At 42.4% G+C, this 24,129-nt stretch overlaps 1 protein-coding gene across 1 annotated transcript in view; it reads right to left on the bottom strand.

Moving 5' to 3' along the window:
* Positions 1 to 2,686: 2,686 nt before the first annotated feature.
* The window catches only part of LOC120313806 (vomeronasal type-2 receptor 26-like), a gene marked incomplete at its 3' end in the record, with an annotated part of 36,500 nt that continues 15,057 nt past the window's right edge, over positions 2,687 to 24,129 (bottom strand). The window contains exons 2-9 of the mRNA XM_039356084.1: positions 15,834 to 15,962; positions 14,561 to 15,421; positions 10,634 to 10,852; positions 10,339 to 10,465; positions 8,966 to 9,857; positions 4,910 to 5,023; positions 3,069 to 3,360; positions 2,687 to 2,824 (exon numbers count right to left, since the gene is read on the bottom strand). Coding sequence (XP_039212018.1) covers positions 2,687 to 2,824; positions 3,069 to 3,360; positions 4,910 to 5,023; positions 8,966 to 9,857; positions 10,339 to 10,465; positions 10,634 to 10,852; positions 14,561 to 15,421; positions 15,834 to 15,962 — 2,772 coding nt within the window. The remainder of the gene's footprint in view (positions 2,825 to 3,068; positions 3,361 to 4,909; positions 5,024 to 8,965; positions 9,858 to 10,338; positions 10,466 to 10,633; positions 10,853 to 14,560; positions 15,422 to 15,833; positions 15,963 to 24,129) is intronic.

Genomic DNA, 24,129 nt, shown 5'->3' on the forward strand with positions numbered 1-24,129 from the left:
TGTCTCAAGGAAAGCGATCGCATGGGGGACAAAAGAAGTGATACTAAGACATGTTGAAAGCCTCTCTTAAGTCCCTGGATATTAACACCATCTCTTGGGAACCTCTGGCGCATGATCGACCGACATGGCACACCTTGGTGTACCAGGGTTGCCAGACATATGAACACAGAAGTACAATCTTGGCACAAGAAAAGCGAGTACTCCGCAAAGCCAGAGCTGCAAATCCTGAAGTAACAGTGTCTACATTTCTTTGTTTAGTATGTGGCAGAACATTCCGTGCTAACATCGGTCTTATTAGCCACCTACGGACACATCGTTGATGGCCCATAACCCACAAGATGTCAAGGTCTTCATCGAAATCGACGGACAAACAACACTTCCTGATCTCAACTCTTTTTGAGCTGTCACAAATCAGACCTCAATTATATTATATGAACCATTTTCATCAAATGGTTGCTAATTTTTTTGATCCAGCAAGCTGTTTTCCAGTAAGGAGGATGCCTTGAATCCCTAGAAAAAAATGAATCCTTTGCTGAATTTATTTGACTTTCCAGCTCACCTTTTTTGTCCAGACAATTGCATTGGCGTTAATAATGAAGTCCTGGCCTTGAGGAGCCCCAGGATCTATTTGTCCAACTTTCACAGGGACAAAAGATAGATTGGGGAAGAGAACCCAGTTGAGAAGATCATAACGACCAGATCCCAGTCCATTTTTTGAGAAGGAGATTTCATCTCCTGCACTGTTGTTGAACTGGACATTCCTCAAATAGGGAAGAAGCTGAATGAAAAAAGACATTCAGAATTTGGAGTAATAGGTAGAAAACCACAAATGAGAACTGCACAAGGGGAGTTTCTTCTCTAAAGATCTGTGGAATAGATTAAAAAAAAACTCACAGAAATTACCTGCCATGACTGGAAATTTGAGATCTTCTTTCCAAGTCTTAACATGGCTGGTCGCCCTCTGGATCCATGCAGTGCATGCAATGCATGTGCCACAGCATAAATGGCATTGTAGATATTGTAACTTTCACCTGACATGCTTGTTTCAAACACATAAGAGGGCAGATTTTGTAAATTCTCCTTTCCTGTACATGGTTTTCTCCCCTTTGAAGGAATCTTGCTTAGATTGGAGATCTTGCAGTGAAATGCACTTTCCCACCATAGTGGGAGAAAAAAGTCCCCTTGTGGGTTCAAAGGGTCTAAAGACATGAGAACACGGTTGAATTCTGAGACATCCCCGGGTTGGTCCCTAAAATGCAAAGCCCCATGGAAAGGCTTTATAATTTGTAATATGTATTGAGAGTTCATCACATTAAGTTTCCAATTGGATGTAAAGATCCAGACTTTCCGAAATGATGCATTTCTCCATGTTTCATAAGCATAGATAATCACCTGTACATTTGTATTAGTACTGGAGTCTCCAAAAAAAATAATCACTTCAGCTTTTGACCAAGTGTTGAAAATATGGTGTAATTTCGACTTTGGAAAAACATGGAAGTCAAGTTTCATTATTTCAGTGAAGGCCAGGCAGATCTCCTTCTCCTTGAGCATCGGTATCAGAGATGAGATGAAACGTTCTCCACTGTCATCATCAGAGGCCACCAGCCCAACCCAGTTCCACTCGAAATGCAGGAACAGCTGGACTAAACCCCCATACTCAGGAAATCCCTTGGGGTTAATCCAGAAAAAAGAAGGATAAGCCATTTTTTCTCCCTGAGAGAACTCAAAGCCAACACCAAGCTGGAGAAAGTGAGATTCTTTTTTAAAAGAGAAAGTAAAGTTATTCATGACAGCTGTCAAAAAAAGCAAACACAATTCTAGGCTGCATTAACAGAGGAATAGAATCAAGATCATGTGAAGGGTTAATACCACTTTATAATGCATTGGTAAGACCACAATTGGAATATTGCATCCATTTTTGGTCTCCATGATCTAAAAAAGATGTTGAGATACTAGTAAGAGCACAGAGAAAGCACAATAAAGATGATTAGGGACTGGAGGCTAAAACATATGAACAACATTTCCAGGAATTGGGTAGGTCTAATTTAATTTAGGACAGTGGTTCTCAACCTTTCTAATGCCGCGACCCCATAATACAGTTCCCCATGTTGTGGTGACCCCCAACCACTTATACATCACCGGGTGCCAGGGGCATGGCCAAAAAAAAGGGGAAAAAAATGGCGGACAGCCTTGTTTGGCGACCCCCGTGAAATGGTCGTTCGACCCCAAATGGGGTCCCGACCCACAGGTGGAGAACCACTGATTTAGGACGAGGAGTGATATGATAGCAGTCTTCCAATATTGAAGAGGCTACCCCAAAGAAGAGGGGCTCAACCTATTCTCCAAAGCACCTGAAGGCAGGACAAAAAGCAATGGATGGAAACTAATCAAGGAGAGAAGTAACCAAGGAGGAATTTTTGACAGCTAGAACAATTAATAAATGGAACAGCTTGCTTCCAGAAGTGGTGAATACTCCACCACTGGAAGTTTTTAAGAAGAGATTGGACTGCCATTTGTCTGAAATGGTATAGGGTTTCCTGCCTGAGCAGGGGGTTGGACTAGAAGACCTCCAAGATTCCTTCCAACTCTGTTATTCTATTATTCTGTTCTGTTATGACCTTTAAGGGTTTTTTCCCCCCACCAGTCAGGTCAACTCATTGTGAGTGGCAAGCGTCATCTTCCTCACCTCTGACAAACATTTATGGAAATCAGGAAGTAATTCCTTTTTCAGAATTATATCAAGATCTTCTCTTAGAGAGAAGCTCCCTGAAGATGGGCTCAAAAGACAGAACCTCTGGTACAGCTGGACCGACCCAAATTGGACCTGCAACATTATCCTGGGACACGTATATTTGCCTTCATTTGTGATTTATATCAATATCTCTTTTTGGTTATATAAAAATGTATCTTGACATGAAAAATATAAAAATCAATTGAATTGCACCATGGATTATTTGTTATATATCTCTGATGTGTTCCCCCACCCAACACCTTTGGTTTCATCATTGACTTTTGTTATAGTTGTGTTTTTTGTCCACTCCATGGTGTATTTAATAGAACCTCCTTACCTGTGGGACCTTGAAGATGCTGAAGATGGAGGCCATCAGTCTTGAGGATTTGGAGTTGAGACCTCCGATGACAGAGAGCAGAGGGTCCTGTCGGTCACATTTATAACCTGGAACCATTTGGTCTCGGGTGGAGAGCAGGGAGAGGCAGATTAAAGAACTATTCCTCTCATTCTGGTTATTTTCATAGATGTGGAAGCCAAGGGTGATGTTGGGCAGAAGAACAAGATCCTTGTTGACTTGTTTAACTGCAAACATCAAAGCCAGGAATGTCTGGAAGTTTTTGGGTATGAGTCTATAGTGAGGAAAAAAAAACATTGGGGAATATTACAAGGAAGCTTGTTCTCCTGGTAGCATTTGCATTGTCATATTTTTGGTGTCATTGAGTTTTTGCATTTAAATATTCCTTGATTAAACCTCTATGGCTTAGTAAGAAAGGGGAAAAGCTCTCTCTCCATGTTTGCCACAAAGAAGAGGGAGTCAACCTATTCTGCAAAGCACCAGAAGGCAAGACAAGAAACAATGGATGGAAAGTAATCAAGGAGAGAAGCAACCTGGAACTAAGGAGAAACTTCCTAACGGACAGCTTGCCTCCAGAAGTTGTGACTACTCCAACACTGGAGGGTTTCAAGAAGAGACTGGACAGCCACCTGTCTGAAACAGTATAGGGTCTCCTGCTTGAGCAGGGTCCAAGGTCCCTTCCAACTCTATTATCCTATCCTATCCTATCCTATCCTATCCTATCCTATCCATATCATGGACCATTTTATACGATTCTATCACCCTCCCTTCATTTTGCTTCAGTGATTGTAACTGAATCTCTCTTGGAGCAGCTGCTTCAATTCTGTTAACCATTGCTGACCAGAAGACTCCAGATGGAATCACAGCACAGATTGACTGAAGGCCATTATTCATGAGCTCTGCTGGTTCTGAAACTGATGAATTTTTGGCAGTACCCCACACTGGAAAAGGACTGAACTTTCAGGTTTTATGTCCAAATTAATATCACAAGTCAACTTCTCCACTAGGCCAGCAGAATCTCTAAGTGGTAGTCTGTCCCACTTTTATATAGTTTATAATTATCATGATGATAAGACTTCTGGAAAGACTGGGCATTCTAGCCCATTTCTTCAATTTGGCTCTTTATTGAGAAAAGGACAAAGATTTGAAGAATCCTAGAGCAAATATTTCTGAAAAGAGGCCCTGAATCCAAAACAAAGAAAACCATCTATAGGTTCTCCTGCTTGAGCAGGAGGCTAGACTAGAAGGTCCCTTCCAGCTCTGTTCTGTTCTGTCTGTTCTCCTACATCTTTCCCCTCCAGGTGAAACTTACGAGACTGTATTAGTAAGCATTAATGGGTCATTTTGAAAATCTGACAGGCTGGGGAACATAAGAGCTGTCAGAGGTAAATTTGCACCAATAATCAGATCACCAGGCCTGTAAAATTCCCATTGATCCTGAAAGTTTAAACCCTTTTGTGGCACACAAATGGTTTGAGTCTTCTTAGTAGTCGTTGGAGGCAGGAGCCAGAAGAGCACCAGCAGCAGGAGAGGCAGACTGGTCATTCTTGTCACCTTTCCTCTTAGATCAGAAATCCAGGTTTGTGCAGAAGCTCAGCTGCAGGAGACACTTGAAATCTCAGCAAATTTACATAGTTGAGACTGCCTGGATGGCCTCAGGGTAAATATATCTGATATCTCTTTATATTAACACATTTGTATTTTCCTCCCATCTTTCCTATTCTGAAATTGGACCATATGCTGTATTTTATCTTAATGATAAGGTGACAAGATTAATCAATCAATCAATGAACTACAATTATATCAATCATGCTTTCTCTTACCTGTGTTTGGGCTTTGACTTGAAGGCCAGCTGAGTCTCGCAAAACCCTGAAGTTAGCTCTTTGGAGGACAAGGCAAGGTCCTCCATCACTGGGAGAACCCAGAGCAGTTTGTACCTTGGAAGATTTTTGTGGGTTGAAATCCACAGGGGATACATTAAGAATTACTGTTCTTCTGATAATTGCGAGGAAAAGCAATTGTTCTACCTACTCAGCAATAGATATTGTTGGAACATCAGATAGTGAAAAACATGTTTGTGTCTCTTGTGGGTAATCCACAAAGCAGATGGACTTGAGAGTCAAAGTGAAGTTGAGGTTTTGATCTACCTGAAAGTGAACACCTGCACACAAGATGGAGCTTGCCCTGTGCCATCATATGTTCAGATAGAATGGTTGCTGATGGGGCAGGGGGGCAGTCAGCTGTACCCTAGGAAGTGTGAGCAATCATACCAATGTTTAGATGAAATTGATTGATTGATTGATTGATTGATTAAATTTATATGACCACCCATCTCATGTGAAGTCATTCTAGGTAGCATATAACAATCCAGTAAAAGCTTTAAATAAGGAAGATAATCATTGTTTAAAACTTTTATATAATAATTATTAAAAGGAATTAGATATTATACAACCAGAAAAAGAGAATAATAGATGGAGGGATCTTAATAATAATAAAGCAAGCTCATGAGTTCACCTGACTCCAGGGGTCCCTTTATTTACAGAGTAGATGACAGTTGTGACGTTGTGTCCCTGCTCTGCTCACAGTTATTTATTGCCTTTTCAGCACCTGAATAGACTACTAATGCACTCTATGTGGGGCTGCCTTAAACAACATTTGGAAGTTTCAGCTGGTGCCAAATGAGGTAGTACAGGCAGTTATACATGGTCCTAGACCAGGGCTTTTCAACCTTTTCACCCATTGTACCACTTTTAGGACATGGCAACATCCGAGTATCACCAGTCGCCTAGCAAGGTGTCAAAAACTTGATGACCCCCCCAAAAAAAGAAGGAAAAAAGCGATGAAGTACAGGTAGTCCTCGACTTACAACAGTTCACTTAGTGACTGTTCAAAGTTACAATGACACTGAAAAAAGTGTCCCCCAAGGCACAGCCAAGCAAGACACCTGCCTGCCCACCTGGCGGCGCTCTTCCTCCTGTCTGAGGTTTTATTTTATTTATTTATTTTTAAAATTTATAAGCCGCCCCACTCCAGGAGGACTCTGGGCACTAACAATAAAAACACATAAAACATAACAAAACAAACAGTACAAGAACAGTCATCCAGGGGTCAGATTTTATAAACCCCAGGCCTGCTGGAAAAGCCAGGTTTTAAGCAGCTTGCCGAAAACCAACAGGGTGGGAGCGGTCCTAATCTCCGGGGGGAGCTGATTCCAAAGCGTGGGCGCCATCACAGAGAAGGCCCTCCTCCGCGGCCCCGCCAAATGGCACTGCTTGGCCGACGGGACCCGAAGGAGGCCCAGCCTGTGGGATCTAACCGGACGAAGGGAACTATGAGGTAGTAGGCGGTCTCGCAAATAGCCTGGCCCTGAGCCATATAGGGCTTTAAAGGTAATAACCAACACCTTGAATTGGACCCGGAGACCAATAGGCAACCAGTGCAGCTCACGGAGGATAGGTGTAACGTGGGTGTATCGAGGAGCATCCACTATCAGTCACGTGGCTGCATTCTGGACCAACTGTAGTCTCCGAATACTTTTCAAGGGTAGCCCCATGTAGAGCGCATTGCAGTAGTCCAGGTTTTCATTGTTGTGAGCATTTCTGTTGAGGATTGGCAGCAGGAGTGGGGGAGTGTTTGGTTTTTATTCCCCCCCCGTCTTCTGGGTGGTTGCAGCAGGTTTTGGTCACTTCACAAGACCCTGGGACACTGTGACTATCATAAATATGTATCAGTTGCCAAGCATCTGAATGTAAATTACAAGACCCTGGAGATGCTGCAATATTCCAGCTGATTGGCACTTCTGGGCTCAGCAGAAACATCAGGATCAATGCTGCTTTCCAGCTGATCGGTGCTTCTTCAGGGTTCAGCAGAAGCACCAGGATCAGTACCGAGCTCCAGCTGTAGCCTGGCACTGATTCTGGTGCTTCCACTGAGCTCTAACAGCCCCAAAGAAACGCCAATCAGCTGGAAAGTGGCACTGATCCTGGCGCTTCCGCTGAGCCCTGACAGCCCTGCAGCTCCAGCCGTCTCTCAGGCTTGTTCAGTGCTGCCATCAGTTCAGCTCATTCCCCTCCCCTGCTACCACTTTTCTAGGATGGTCGCATGCCACCTGCCAGGTGCCAATGTACCACAGCTGGTACCCGTACCACTGGTTGAAAAGCCCTGTCCTACAACACAACATATTATACAACTGCTCCCCAAAGCGCTGGTTTGCTTCCAGATTCAGATCAAGGTGCTGGTTTTGACTTTAATGCCCTATAGGGATGGGATGAGGTCATGTTTAGGTACCTTATCTCCCTGGTTTCATCTATGTGTCCCCTCTAGTCTGCCAGAATGGATGCATTATGGGTCTCTGCAAAATAGTCCCACCTGTTGGGATCCAGGATGGAGGGCTTTTCCACTGTGGCTCCCATCCTCTGCAAGACTTATTTTCATTTATTCATTGATCATATTTTAAACTGTCCATCTCACTCACATAGGGACACTGAGCGGTGTTCAAATAAAATATTAAAAGCATAAAAGCACTATATAAAATGTATAAAGATGCAAATAATGTTAACAATTAATTAAAAGGTGGGAGGGAGTTGTAGCACCCTGAAAGTTATGGGTTGGCATGTTGGCAAAAGGCAGAGGAGACAAAAGAGTCTGGAGGAGAATGAAGAGGCACGGCTGATCCAAGGTTGGGAAGATGCCAGGGCTTTATTTATTAATAACAAGGGGAAAAAAGTTCCAGAGAGAGAGAGAGAGAGAGAGGATTGAAAGACAGACTTGAGTGAAAATATTCTTAGATATTAATAGAAGTAAAGTAGCAATGGTACACCAGTAATAGACATAGTATAATATAACACAGTATAATAGTAATAATTATCAATAGTAATAGAAATATAAGATAATATGCATAGAAAGAACTCACAGACTTATGTTTCTATCTTTCACTTTTGTGTCTTGGATAATTTTTTCAAAATGAAACATTCCCCCAACCCTTATAAGGGTTTATAAACATCTACCTGTCCAGGGTTCAGTGCTTTTGTGGATCTTTTGGGTCTAGGACAATCCAATCAGGCACAGTTTAAAAGAGAATTCATAACATGCTCTCAGGATGCAGTGATTGTGTGTCCTAGGTTTGGGATGGTGTCCTAGTATTTAGGATGAAAATGGTGTGCAGTTTGGCTAATTTCATTAAAAAATAAAGACTGGAAAAGGTGGGTCTGAACGTCCAATCTAAGATCCTTAGAAACTTCCTGACAGTGAGAACAATTAACCAGTGGAACCGCCTGCCTCCAGAAGCAGTAAATGCTCCAACACTGGAAGTTTTTAAGAAGAGACTGGACAGCCATTTGTCCAAAATGGTCTAGGGTTTCCTGCCTGAGCAGCGGGTTGGACTAGATGACCTCCAAGGTCCCTTCCAACTTTATTACTATTACTATCCCGGGGGAAAAATGTGGTTGGCATTGTTAAAAGTCACAGACATTCTCCTTATTGAATGAGCAATCTTCACCACGTTTGATGGGATTTATGAGCAGTATCTAACATTAAGAATACCATCTCAGTTGCTCAAGAAATACTGCAAGTGATGAAAATTTAAGGTAACATTACAAAGCACAATAATTAAAGGCTGAGTTTTTTGGAATAAAGGGGAGAGAGGTATAAGGTTAAACAGAGTACTTTCTGGTTAAAATATTTGTATGTGTGAATAAAATTAAAAGACTTCTTGCAGATCTTTCTAAGTAGGTTACACAGAGTCAGATAGAGTCAACAAAAACAGGAAAACCTCAGCGACATTTTACTTACCATGTGCTTGTTGTGTTTGGACATAGATGGAGTGGAAACTTCTATATTAATCTATACAAACATGACTACATCTTTTCTTACTTTCCTACTTAACTTTCCCCATGAGGTGACTTCTATTGTTCAGATCTGGCCTCAGCACTATAACATAGCATTTGGGGAGAAAGATGCAACTCAGCAGACCAGCCGCAGAGGCCAAGATGGAGAAGATCTCCACGGCCACCATGGACTTCCCTTTGGTGCTCAGATAGGTGGGGAGAAAGGAGACCCAAACACTGCAGAAGACCAGCATGCTGAAAGTAATGAACTTGGCTTCATTAAAGCTGTCGGGCAGCTTCCTGGCCAGAAAAGCCACTATGAAGCTGATGAGACTCAGAAAACCCATGTAGCCCAGAACAGCATAAAACATGATAGTCGAACCTTCATTGCATTCCATCACGATTTTTCCCATCACAGAATGAAAGTCCAAATTACTAAATGGGGGCGAGACTGCCAGCCAGGAGGCACAAAGAACTGCTTGCACAAGGGGACAAGCCAAGACTATGATCAGTTGCTTCCCCAAGAGTTTTCTTGTCCTGTTTCCTGGCTTAGTAGCCAGGAAGGCCACAACCACAGTCAGAGTTTTTGCCAACACAGATGAAATGGCAATGGAGAAGATGATGCCAAACGTGGTTTGTCGGAGGAGACAGGTGAGGTTTCTTGGCTGCCCGATGAAGAGGAAGGAGCAGAGGAAGCAGAGCAGGAGGGCGATCAGGAGGATGTAGGTGAGATTGCGGTTGTTGGCCTTGACAATCGGTGTGTTGCAGTGTTTGATGAAGGCTGCCAACACAAGGATTGTGATCAAAGAGAAGAAAAGAGCTAGACAAACTAAAACAAAGCCGAGTGTATCCTCACAGGAGAGAAAGTTCATGGTCTTGGGAATGCACAGGATGTGGTTCTTGCTTGGGTGCTGGTCTTCTGGGCAGGGGACACACCGAGCTGCATCTGGAAGAACAGGAGCCAACTGGCATTAGTCAGAGAACCAGGGATTCTCTTTGAGGGGAATTGTTCTACAAGTGAAGGAAGTGAAATACCCATGCTCCCCATCTCTTTACTTCTGCTACACACAACACAGAAGAATCCAGTCTCAGTCTCAGAAGATGTAATAGCAGCTATTAACTCTTGAGAGTAATTATTTAATGAATTAATTGATTTGTTTTATTTTATTTTTACATTTTGAAATTCCCATCTCCCACCTCAAGGGACTCTGGGCAATAAAATATTAAAACATATAAAAGTTATATAAAAGTTAAAATGGCTGCTAATAACTTAAAAGAGAATACATTCAACAGACCACTCTTTAAAGTTCTGAATGACTTTCATGTTGATTAGCTCAACTGATTTGCTACCTCATATTTTCTCTAATTCCTCCCATACAGCTATTCCAGATCTTGTTCCTGCTTGAGGGTCTCTTTTAGCAACTTGCCTGTTTGATTAGAAATGGTCCCTTCTGGGCACGAAACACATCCGTAGCAACAAGAAGGCTTCCCCTCTGCAACTTTCCTGGCTTGTCCTGGAATGCAGTGCTTCACACAACGGGAGAAAGGCTTTGTCTGAAAGGAGACAGGTTAGAAGAGGTTGAGGGGAAGACATTGCAAACATTCAGCTTGGCTTCAGGGTCTGCATAAAAGGAGCCCCTCTTCTTCCTTCCACTGAATAGAATTTTCACCACAGCTTCCTCTCAGCTTTCCTTAACCCTGGAAGAAGCATTTAGACCCCACCTGGTTCGCCCACACAATGGCATTGGGGTCGATGCTGAAACCTTCAGCTGAAGGAGCCTCTGGATCAACCCATCCGACTTTCTGCTGAAGGATCGTCATATTTGCAAAGACGACCCAGTTGAGGATATCAAATCCTGCATATTTCATCCCAGTTTCTGAAAAGGAGACTTCCTCCCCGGCAGTGTTGTTGAAAAGGACATTTTTCAAGAAGGCGTGGATCTGGAATTGCAAATCAGGCAAGCAAACAAAAGGTCCATGAAAATGAAGAGACTTTATATAAAGAGATTTTAAATAGGCCACCCTGCCGGCCTTTAAGAAAGCCGTTAAAACTCTCCTGTTCCGGCAGGCCTGGGGCTGATGTCCCCGGGGGAGGGGCGGGATATGATCGGACACGCTGTATGATTGTATTATTTTATTGTTTTATTGTTAGATGATTGTTTTAATTTTGTACGCCGCCCTGAGTCCTTTGGGATTGGGCGGCATATAAATAAAATTAAATAAATAAATAAATAAATAGTGGTATGCGGAATAAATGTTTTACCAACAAAGGAGACTATTTCTAGTTCAGGGATGAAATGTGGGGTCCTTGGTGCTCTCTGAACTTGCTTGTTTTCTTGCAGACGAGGTAACATCATCAATACTGATCATCATCACCATCTAGCATCATCTAGCACTGATGATGTTACCTAAAGTGGGTAATGAAATGTCTGCAAGAAAGAAAAGAAGACCAGAGAGCACCAAGGACCCTAATAAATGTTTTTCTGTATCCAAAGATGAAACAGAGATGGAATTAGCTATTTCTGAAGTTGAACAACCCAGAATTTCCCCAATAGGTTTTTACATGCAATCTCTTCATTTCTTTTACACGGTTATTACATTTCTATTACTTTATATAGTAAGTAACTCAATCTGGTGAACATAGATAATATTCCTTATAATTCCTTCTTATTTTTCCCACCACAATAACATTGTGAGTTTATTATGCACTGCTGCACAGCCACAATTGCAAGTGTGTTGTTAGTTGATGGAGAGAATCACCTTTGATGAATCAATAGACAAACACTAAAAAAAACCCCGAAATTAATCTCCCCATAAATGAAACTTTGAAGGGAGAGAAAAATATCTTGCTGAAAGGACATTTCATTAACTTTGTAAAATATGATATCTGGTTATATCAATGTTACAACTAAGCTGTAGATTGAAACAAAGTTCAATTTCTGGAGCTGCTAGATATTCAGCTTCAAGGATTGAAACTGCAAATTATTCGCAAAGAAAACTAGATGCTTGGGAATATGAATGAGTAAAACTCTTGTTCCGAATAAGTTCTCTACAAAATATTTTCAGCTAAGCTGTTAATCCAAGTAATGAATGAGATGCATCAATATTGCATACTGCTCCAGTTCTGGCAAGTGACATTGGTGTCCTTCTTTGGTACAAAAGTGGTTTTCTTGCCCCTAACCCTAACCCCTGAACCTTGTCTTGATCACCAATCTTACAATCAAACTACAGTTTGTTTATTTATTTCTTTATCTACATTGACTATTTCTGTTCAGATGCTTTCTTAACAAGTCCAGTCTTGGTGTGTCTTTCAGGCTTAAGGATGTACTCACCACATATGTCGCAGAAATTAAATACACACTTTAATGCACATTTCGGCCTATTGACTGAAGTGGGTCCTGATCCTAATAAACTTTGAGGGTTTTTACAGCTAATGAAAGTTTTATATCAGACAGCTACAGTCTTTGACTAATATTGCTTGTGAAGTTCACACTCACTTCCAAGTGTATTATGGGTCTCTCTTTGTATGATTCCTGTTGCAAATGTTCAAGGGGTGTAGGAAGTACTGAAGTATTGGAAATTTTCAAAAGTAGACTAGACAACCATTTATCTGGGATGATATAATGTCTTCTTTGAGCAGGGATTTGGACTAGAAGACCACCGAGGACTCTTCGGCCCTATGATTCAATATTCCAAAACATATCACAGCTGTTCTGTCATGGGCAAGACATTTCCAAATGGAAGGATGACTTCAAAATGGAGCATGCTCTTAATTGATTTCAATATTTGTGGGCTAGCGTTACACAACGTATAAACATGCAGAAGCATGGAGGACACATGTGAGCCTCAAAAAATCCAGAAATGTATAACAGAACTGGTGAGCTAGTGTAAGGAAATCAGCCTAGTTTTAAATACTGGAAAAACCAAAGAGATCATTGTGTCAGAATCCAATTATATTTTATCTCTAGTTATCAACTATGGAAAACCCCATTTCTGCCCTCTCTGGATTCTGTCATACGATGAAGGGAAGGGGGGTGAACAAAGGGGCTTTATGGCCCTCACTTCCTTCGGTACACTTCAAAGAGACTGGATGAGGATACCACCAAAAGGACTAAACATAACAAAGGGGCCATCAGCTTTCATCTACTCCTCTCTGAAGTCTCCCTTCCACCAGCAGTGAGGGAAAAGGGGGGGGGAATGTAACGCCTGGGATTGTCGCTGGAAAGATGGTGGGGTGGGGTGGGGCTGCTGGGGACCCCTTAAAACCTTGAACCGTAGGGCTTGGGCCCCAGGTCATGTCTAGAACGCCTGCAACCCTTTTCTCTTAATAAAGGATGCCTGTTGGAAGAAATATTCCAAGAGTTCTTAAGATGCAAAGTCCTTACACATTGTTGATTTCAGAAAAGGCAGGCACAGCCACACTTCTCTGGGCATTAATGATTCACCTGTGGAGATGGTTACCAGCGTCAAATTCCTGGGTGTGCAGCTAACGAGTAGGCTGACTTGGTCGCTCAACAGTGAGCAACTGCTGAAGCGGGCACAGCAGTGTCTGCATTTTCTGCATCGCATGAGAAAAGCACATTTTCCTTCCCCTGTCCTGACCATTTTCTACAGGGGGACAATCGAGAGCATCCTGTCATACAGCATCACAGTCTGGTTTGGAAGCATCTTTGCTTCAGACAGGAAGGCAGTGCAAAGAGTGATGAGGATGGCCGAAAAGATCATTGGCAGCTCCCCCCTCCCATCCAGGACATAGCACAGAAGCGCTGCTTGAGCAGGGCCCACAAGATTGTCTGGGACCCTACACATCCTCTTCACGACCTGTTTTCCTTGTTACCTTCTAGGAGGGGGCTCCGTGGTATCCGTAACAGAACATCCAGATTCAGCCATTAACCTTGTGAACTCTCCAGTTTCCTCCTTCTGTTATATATTCAAGATGGACAGTATTTAATATTTATTTGCTACACATATGTAGGGATGTGGGTCTATACATATGTTGTTCATGTATGTTTAGGTGTGTGTCATGTATGTGTTTCACTCTGAGAGCGGGCAACTAAATTTCATTTTTGATGTGTGCCGTTGTGCCCACAGTAAAAAAAATGACAATAAAGGTTATCTTATCTTATCTTATCTTATCTTATCTTATCTTATCTTATCTTATCTTATCTAGAGGAATAACAGAGTTGGAAGGGACTTTGGAAGTCCAACCCCCTCTTCAAGATATATCTTGATATTGTACTTTGACAATAAAGGTTGATTTGATCTGATCTTGATACATATCAAGATATATAATTGTCTAGATAGCTCTTAAAATCCAAATTGCTAGGAAAAAAATGTTGAGAATCTGACCAAGGTAAAGACTGCATGATTAACTGGCTACATAATGTTGATTGAACTATTAAAATAGAGAAATAAAAATTCAATGGAAAACTCAGTCAGGTCTCCAGCAACTGGCATAATTAGGGAAAAACAGTATAAGACACTTTTTTTTGCCTTCTTCCAGGTATCATTGCTAGAATAGAAATGAGATTTAAATAAAGGGGGAAAGTATTAGTTCGGATAAAGAGAAGGCAGTGGAGATCATAGGCAAAAGTTTATGAAACTTAAAAGAGTGAAAAGCTGTTTCCTTGACCAGAAAGGAAGAGTTACCTGCCAGGGCTTCACAGAGAGGTGAAGGTGTGGCTTCTTTCTGCCTCTCTTCAATGACTGTTGTGATTCCCACATATACGCAGCATGCAATGCGTGTGCCACAGAATAGGCAGCATTGTAGATACTGTAGCTGAAACCGGTCATCTGTCCATCAAAGACAGAGACCGGGAGCGTGTCCAGATTCTCCTGCCCTGTGCAAACCCTTCGGCCGTCAGGTGAGGCCAGACCTGCCTTTGAAACCTCACAGTCAAATACAACTTCCCACCACTCAGGAAGAAAGACGTCTCCGTGGGGTTTGTGTGGATTCACAGCCCAGAGATAATCTTTGAATCCTGGCACCGGGTTGGTGTGGACTGTGAAAGATAAAGCACCATGGAGGGATTTTAATTTCACCCAATCGTAGTGATAGCCAATCGCTGAAAATTCCCATTGGGTGGTCAGGATCCAGACCTTTCTAGAGGTAGTGTGGTTCTCTTCTTCATAAGTGTAGAGGGATACTATAAGGCTTTGCAGAGAATTTGAATCCCCGGAGATAATCACAACCTGAGTATCACTGTTCAAAATTGTCCAAAGCAGATCTATTTGATCATTGTGCAACATATTGAACATTGAGATTCGGGGCAAGATCTGTTTGACAAATTGTATGCAAATGTCATTCTGGGCAAGGGTGGCATTAAAAATCTGGATGAAAGGGTCACTGCTCTCTGACTTCTGAACAATAATCCCAATCCAGTTCCACTGGAAATAGAGAAGGAGCTGGACAATGGCTGCATTCTGTAGGTGATACTGAGGATCGATCTGGTAGAAGGTGGGGAACCGGATCTTATCCCTCAAAACAGGGTCAGAGAAGCGGTAACCTAGCTAGAGGGAGGGTAGAGATGGAGGGAAAGGAAGAGGTTAAGCAAAGAAAAGGGTACCTGTACTTTTTGTTACTAACCTCAGACCATCTAGACTAGCAGGGTATTTTATTCCAGACCCCAACCCCCACAATATTGTATCTTCATGAGATGTTTTCTTCTGGTCACAGAATTGGCTTTGTAAGTTTTTGGCAGTAACCACACAACGCAGAATCTAATTCATTACATCTACATTCCCCCTTTCATCATATTGAGTGCCCATGTACCTGAGAAATCTTGAAACTGCCAAATACAGTTGACATACGGTATGAGGTTCTGGAGTTGAGACCCCCAAGGACAGAGAGAAGGTGGTCCTGTGTGTCGCACTTATAGTTAGGAAACAATTTTCCTCGGCTGGAGAGCAGAGACAGGCTGACATCTTCAGTCATGCTTGCATAGTGGTTCTCTTCATAGATGCGGAAGCCCAGGGTGATGTTGGGGAGAAACTGGGGGTCTTTGTTGATCTCCTGGATAGCAAATGCCAAGGCCAGGACATGTTGGTAGTTCTTGGGAACAGGTCTTTGTTGCAAGTGAAACGACAAAAATTAGAGGAGCTGGACGGAGATGTTTATTTTGTCATTTCATTACAAACACTCTAAGAGCTGATCATAAAACAGATGTCAGGTTCCGACTAATGGAACACTTCAAGGAAATTCCAGGCATATTTATTCTGAAAAAGTCTTTAATCATGGACACATTGTCGGCACATATTGAATGGATGCCAAAATCTGAATTTCTCTTGCTTGCGTCTAACTTTTCTTGCTAACCCCCCTCCCTTATTTTGCAGTCATAAGTCACATCTTCCAATTAGCCCAGAGGGCAAAGATTCACTTCCGTTCCTTTTCCCAGGCTTTCCTTATAAATCTCCTCCCTTTCTCTGTCATCTGAATTAACTCTAAAAATACCATACAGTTCTGTATATCTTGTCAAAGCAATAATATCCTATATTAACAGCGTTGACAACAGATCAATATAGATTAGCTAATTAGTTTTACTGCTGTCTGAAAACAGGGTTGCTGTCAATCAGTTGATTCTGTTATTATTGTCAGCAGTGTATGACAAAGCTTCCTCTCCCTAATTCTGCAGGACATTTCTATGAATTGATTGGAAGTTATCATTTATAGCAAGAGCTATAAATGCCCTTGTCACCTCAAGACTGGATTACTGTAACATGCTCTACATGGGGCTACCCTTGAAGAGCGTTCGGAGGCTGTAATTGGTTCAGAATGCAGCCGTGAGAGCGATTGTGGGTGCGCCAAGGTACGCCCACGTGTCACCTATCCTCCGCGAGCTGCACTGGTTTCCTGTGGGTCTCCGGACGCAATTCATGGCATAGGGCCAGGTTACTTACAGGACCGCATACTGCCGCACAGTTCCCAGAGACCGGTGAGGTCCCATAGATTGGGCCTCCTTTAGGTCCCGTCGGCCAGACAATGTCGGCTGGCGGGCCCTCAGGGAAGGGCCTTTTCTGTGGTGGCTCCGACCTGGTGGAATCAACTTCCCCCCGAGTTCGAACTACTCCCACCCTGCCGGCCTTTAAGAAAGCCGTTAAAACTCTCCTGTTCCGGCAGGCCTGGGGCTGATGTCCCCGGGGGGGGGGGGGATATGATCGGACTCGCAGTATGATTGTATTATTTTATTGTTTTATTGTTGATGATTGTTTTAATTTTGTACGCCGCCCTGAGTCCTTTGGGATTGGGCTGCATATAAATAAAATTAAATAAATAAATAAATAAGAGCTCACTTCAAGTCAGTATTGACTTTTAGTACAACTAAGGAAACGTGGCTTGTTATCCTGATAAATCTCTATACTTTATTATATCCAGTCATGGGAATCTTTACAGGCTGACAACGTCTGCACTACATTCTCAAACATTTTTCCCAATCTGTCACCCTATCATGTCATCATAATCACTTTGAATTAGGTGGCTTTATAAATCCAATAAATTAGATTAAATTGAATTAAACTGAATGTCTGACCAGATTGACTTTTACTGGCTAGAAATGATTATGCCGATATACCTGGATGGCGTATAGTTAGAAAAAGCACTTTTAGTGTCTCTGAATGTGGGACTCTTTCTGTTGGGGATTCCCAAAGGAGCTCGCTCCCCTGACTTAGAAGTGCCCAGGATTCAGATTGGTGGAAAGTCAGATTGGTGGGACAAAAGACAGACCTTCTCTACATGAAGGATGGTATTACAAATCATCAGAATAATGAGATGGGAAGATGACTTTAGTACAGCTATAAACAGAGGAATCTAGCGTTATTTCTCCCCAAATTCAGTGGTTTCTCTGCAATGGGCACCTTGCCTTCAGGAACACAGATAAAAAGTTGACTCCCTTGTGTGACAAGCTTTTCTTCACCACTGAAGAGTCAGAGGGCTTGAGAAAGGGATTAGAGCCGAGGTGGCGCAGCAGTTAGGGTGCAGTACTGCAGGCCACTTTAGCTGACTGTGTTCAGCAGGTCAGCGGTTCAAATCTCACCGGCTCAAGGTTGACTCAGCCTTCCATCCTTCCGGGGTAGGTCAAAGGAGGACCCAGATTGTTGGGGGCAATGTAAATATATATATACATTGCTTACTGATGTACACCGCTTAGAGAGTGTTCGCGCTTAAAGCGGTATATGAGTCTCATAAATAAATAATTAGGGAGAGGTTGATTCATCAAAGAAAATCAATGTCCTCACTAGGAAGGGTCTTCATCAACACAGGCTGGGTGGGATTTAAACCTGTCCATCTTCAAGCCTGCCCTTTCCATGTTGCCCTGAGAAAAAAGACAATCAAACACTTACAGAGAATAGGAATCCCAATCACCGGGAGGCTCAGGTAGGAGATGTACAACTACAGTAATAGAGAGAGGCAGGTTTCCACCAATGATAAGATCTCCAGGTCTGTAATAGTCTTTCTGTGCTGGGAAAGGTCTCCTCCAGAAGCAATTTGGCCTCAGGGCCATCTGGATGGCTGCAGGCAACGTCCAAAGCAAGACTAACAGTAAAATCATTGGTCATAGAGATTTTTTTCCTAGGAGAGTCCAAATGGAGCTTTAAATCTTCTGAATAAGCATTCATCTATGCTCCAAATGTAAAGGGACCCAGCTGTAACATTCAGAGCATGTAGATAAACATGTTTTGACTGGATACAAACTTCTTTGCACTTAGGGAGGGTTAGTCTCTGGAAATCCACTGAGATAAAGTAAGAATTGCTAGTGTTTGATGAACCCAAGGAGAGAGAAATAACCACATTATTCCTATCACTCTGGAGTCTGTAGCATTTTGGCAAGAGGAAAACCTATTTCTGAAGTGACAATTTGTGTCTCATTCTGTGCATTGGGCAACTGTGATTGGAGAGTGATTCAACTTTAGAGTTGGAAGAGAACTTGGGGGTCACTTGGTCCAATCCCCTTAATGTAGGACACACACAAGGCAAACTCTTAAATCTCTGAGATCTCTTTGGAATCGACCGTTTCTGCTGCCACCACTACCAAACTCTTTCCAGATTAAGAAGCTCCCTGGGGGCTTCCCGAAAGAACTCACCATGGCCTTTGTCCTAGCTGTGTTCCCCAAACTGGCCAATGAAGATGTGTTTCAGCTACAAGGAACCTGGATGGTTTTTAATAATGACACACTTTCTTCTTTTCTTCTTTCCTTTCTGCCCAACCTCCCTGTCACTTGAGTGGGTCATTAACATTTTAAACAAATATTTCAAAGCCAACCACTCTGTCTGATGGAGGATTTCCTGAGGCCAGAATCAAGAGCTTCCCTCAGGTGCACCAATCTGCTCTATCCTTCAGTCCCAACTATTTGTGGTTTGCACCAGGAGGGTTAACTTTCCTTGAGTGACAAGCATAATACCCCATCATCACCCTACCAGACAAATCCTCCATTTGCAGTGGCCCCAAGAGATGATAGATACCCAATTATACATCCTCTTTTCCTCCTCATCCATGTTGTGTTCCTGCCATCAAGCAGGGCATCCAGCTGGTCCTAGAAAGTTTAAAGGTTGGAGACCTGGCTATGCACTAGTTCCACTTAAGGACAGTTTCAGTCTGGGGTGATGGAAGATGAAAGGTCAGCCCAGGGGCTTAGCTATGTGGGGTGCTTCAGGGTCTGCCCTCTCTCCCACCCCTCTCTATCCCTAAGCATTCTTGTAAGTTCAGGAAACATTTAAGACTGTCACACAACTGTCAATGCTGCAAATATTGTATATTCTTGCTTTTGACAATATATAGAATTGTCTGGTAATTATGGGGTTAATACAGAGCAGAAGGGGGGGTTGGGGGTAAAGCCCGGGAAAGAAAAAGGAAGAAAACATTTGACCTTCACACTAATTGGGTAATGTGAGATGTGACGGCTAATTTAGGGAGGAAACATGCTGATAATTTAACTGCTCAGAGGAAAAGAACTTAGATCCTAGCATCCCTCCGTTGTGCCTGTGCTGACATTTTGTAACAATAAAAAGACTTTTAGGAAAATAAATGCCTGGAAGTTCTTTGGAATGTTTCATTAGCCGGAACCACCACAACAACATTGTCTTCCTTCCTCTCTGACCAAGACTGAACAATTTTTGAACTATTCCATTAATTAACACCCATCAATCCATCCCCATAATACAGTGAGAGCATAAAAAAAAATAGCAGGTACTAGAGAAGGTCCCTTAATATCCACTTCACATGATCTGGTTTATTAATGAAGCATGTTTATCTAGTCATAATGAAGAGAACACTCTATATAATTTAATGTGAGAGTGAAAGTTTGTTCTCCAAGCTTGTGCGTTGGTTTCCAAACATTTCCTTACTAGGCTAGGTAACATCTTCAGCAGAGTTTAGGAGATGTCAATTGTTATGTCTGGGCCTGCTGAGTGATTCAGCAGGTGTAGGAAGCTGCAGAGAGGCCCGGGCAGACTACGTGGATGCCTGGGACCAGACAGGCTGTCTCCAGCCTATTGCGCATGCGCAAGGCAGGAGAATCCGTTGTGTTGATTGCCTGACACTGTCCCTGCAAAGGGGTATAAGAGGAATCCATGCCATTTTGTATTGGTTCTGTTGTGTTCTGAATAAAGAGAAGACTGTTGTTACTCCTGCCTTGTCTCAATGCCTTTACATGGAAAACAGAACATCAGTGTTCTTCTGTTTATATGGGTGTGTCAAGTGATGTTTTTGTGATGGGTCTTGTGGTGGGTCAGGTGTGAGTCATAAATGAGGGGCTTGTGATGGGTCTTGTGATGGGGAGGTTACATTAGGTAAGGGTCCTTAGAAGGTGAACTGCTGGTGGGGGGAAGGGGCTTGCATGGGTTGGCTGAGGGTCGATGCTGTCTCTGGTTAGCTGTGTGGTTGATTTAGATCCTAAGGGGTTTGTACATTGGTTGTAGGTCAGTGTGTTTGTTGATGGAATTGCTTGTGGCATGCCAGGCTTCGAGGAACTCACAAGCGTGGAAGGGATTAGTGTGGCCAATAATTTTAGTGTTGTTCCAATTGAATTGATGTTGGTATGGATAGAGAATAAATTAATGTTTTCCATTGAAAATATACAAGAAGAAATACTTGAATGAAAAAATTAACAGAGAATTCTGCAAAGCCCCAAGACCCCATGTGTACAAGTATGCTGTCAATATTAGTATTTCTTTATTATTTCTCTATGATTATTCTTTGCCACTGTAACTGTAACGCAATGCTTCTTTTCAAAGATTCTTCATTAAAACAAATAAAGGGATAAAGGTCCTACTGTAAATCCACATCCATTTCTTCAAGACCAATCTGTGTTAATTATCACTTTGGAACACAGCCTCACTGGGAACAAGTAGCTTTCATAAAAAATAAAGGGGGTGGGTGACTCTTGCAGCCTTTTTTATTACACTTTTGTGATATCTTCCCTACACAAGATGACTCTGGGTGGCTAACAAGTATATTGTGATCAGTCACATGATTGAATATGAGCTGTGAAGTGGACAACTCCCACCTTCTTTTCTTCACTTGTCTGAAATGTTTTTAAATTCTAAGCAAACCCCAAATTCAAACTAAAAGTTTTCAATCCCTTCATTAATCAGAGAGCCTTGTTCCCTGTTATATTTTCTCTGTGATTCTGTTTGGGCCTTATCAGGGAATGTAGCATTTGTGGAGGGATCAGATACAAGCCAAGAAACCAACTCAGGAGGACAAAACCTGCTCACTGGGGACAAGTGATATTCATGAAAAGTACAATAGTGGGTGTTTACTGATGTTCAAAAGGTACATGATGATAGGACACAACACTTGACTTTCAGACTGAGAGCTAAGAGGCTCTCAGCATGGAAGTCAGTTCTAGCCATGAAAGTGTGAGCAATAATGCTAGATGTGGCAGCTGTTTTATTTACGATCACATGGAAGGGAATCATGGAAAGAAGTGTTGGAACGTCTTCTAGAGAGTTCCCTCAGATGGAATGAAGGTTCAGATGAAGAATTAAGAAGGAATAAACAAAGAGAAGTGTTGAAGTGCTAAGCAAGAGACAAGAAGGAGGGAAAACAAGATGGCTTCAGGGAAGCTCTTCCACCACCAGCCTCATGAGGAAGATATTGAATAAAAAGAGCCAAAGGCCAGGAGTCAGATAAACAGGCAAACTAACAGATAGACTGCCCTGATGAGGAAATAGGGACGAAGGAAGAAAATGAGAAAAGTACAGGGGGGGGGGGGAAGTAATTGATTTTCTCCCTTCAGAACCTGAAAAGGGAAATGTTCTTCCAACCATTTTCTCAGATGGAGCCGAGAGCCAGAAGAGGAGGAGAAGGCTCTCCAGGAACAAATAAACAGAAAATACCAAAGGACATTAAAGATAGACCAGAAAAAGAAAATGGAAATTAATATATATCTTTTAAAATTTGCAACATTTACTTTTGTAAAATAAAAGTCTTCACCTCCTGCTCCCTAGCCACCCAACACAATCCAGCACATTTTATTGACTCTGATTAAAGTGGGAAACCTTCCTGCTGTAAATTGTGGGTTATGTTTTTTTTATATCATGGATTTATTAAAGGATGGATTTTTTTAAAAAAATATTTTTTTCAGCTGCCAAGAGTCACCTGTGTGTGAATTGGATGGCTACATAAATTTGTTTAATAAATATCCATATCTTTGATATCAATGTATATTACTCAGAAGATCATTGGGCCTTTATCCCAGGACAAATCAGACATTTTTGTGCCTCATTATATTCTCTCTACAATTGAGATGTGGCCTTAGTAGGATAATGTAGCATTTAGGGAAAAAGATACAAGCCAAAAGACCAGCCCCAGAGGCCAATATGGAGAAGATCTCCACGGCCACCATGAACTTCCCTTTGGTGCTCAGGTAGGTGGGGAGGAAGCTGATCCAAACGCTGCAAAAGACCAGCATGCTAAAAGTAATGAACTTGGCTTCATTAAAGCTGTCGGGCAATTTCCTAGCCAGAAAGGCCACTGTGAAACTCACGAGGGCCAAAAAACCCAGGTAGGCGAGGACAGCATAAAATATTAAAGTTGAGCCTTCATTACATTCCAAGATAGTCTCTGCTACGAAGGAATGGAAGTCCATGTTGGGAAATGGGGGAGAGGTTACCAGCCAGATAATACAAAGAACTGTTTGGACCAGGGGACAGACTAAGACAATGGAGTTGGTCAGTGGTTTTCCCAAGAGTTTCCTTGCCTTGGTCCCTGGCTTAGTGGCCATGAAGGCCAGAACCACCATGACAGTTTTTGCCAAGACAGAGGAAACTGCAATGGAAAAGAGAATGGCAAAGGCAGTTTGTCGTAAGAGACAGGTGAGCTTCCGAGGTTGACCAATGAAAAGGAAGGAGCAGAGGAAGCAGAGCAGGAGGGAGACCAGGAGGAGGTAGGTGAGATCTCGGTTGTTGGCCTTGACAATTGGTGTGTCACGATGTTTATGGAATATCACCAGCACTGCAGATGTGATCACAGAGAAAGAAAATGCTAGAGTTACTAAAGTGTATCCCAGGGTCTCCTGATAGGTCAGGAAGTGGATCTTCTTGGCAATGCAGTGGTCCTTGTCCATGTTGGAATATTGGTCTTCTGGGCAGGGGTCACAGATTGCAGAATCTGAAATCAAGAGTACTTCAATTATCCTGAGGATAGGTTAGCTCAAGACAAGGATATTTCCACCTTTGGGGATCCAGTTATCTACTTCTATTTTGCATCAACTCATTCAGACATTTTTTTGCAGGGAAGGACAGGCAAACTTAGATGGATCTCTACTTCTTCACAACAAGTTTGGTAGCTGGTTTTCCTGGATGTAGTTGGATGCAATAGTAGGACTAGAACATCTAGTAGGGAACCCATTAATTGTGCCCTGAAACTACCCTGCATTAAATTACTGAGGAGCAGTAAAGGTGGCTGGGGAGGAGGGCAGAAGGCCAGTTTAGATCCATGAATAGAAATTCTGCTGAAAAGCATGAATATGTTGAAGAATATCAATCGATTAAAAATAACAACAAAATTAATATTTGTTTCTACTGATTGGCTTCCTTGATCCTGGAAAAGCTACATTGAAAGTGTGCTCTACCTGTCTGATTAGAAATGGTCCCTTCTGGGCAAGGGGCACATTGGTAGCAGCAAACCTCCTCACCCTCTGGAACACGTTTCCTCTCTCCTGCCTGGCACCTCTTCATGCCACATCTGGCAAAGGGCACCTTCTAAAAGAGAAAACAGAAA

The sequence above is a fragment of the Crotalus tigris genome, unplaced genomic scaffold (assembly GCF_016545835.1).
Source record: "Crotalus tigris isolate CLP2741 ecotype Arizona unplaced genomic scaffold, ASM1654583v1 scf7180000018785.583249, whole genome shotgun sequence".
NCBI lineage: Eukaryota > Metazoa > Chordata > Lepidosauria > Squamata > Viperidae > Crotalus > Crotalus tigris.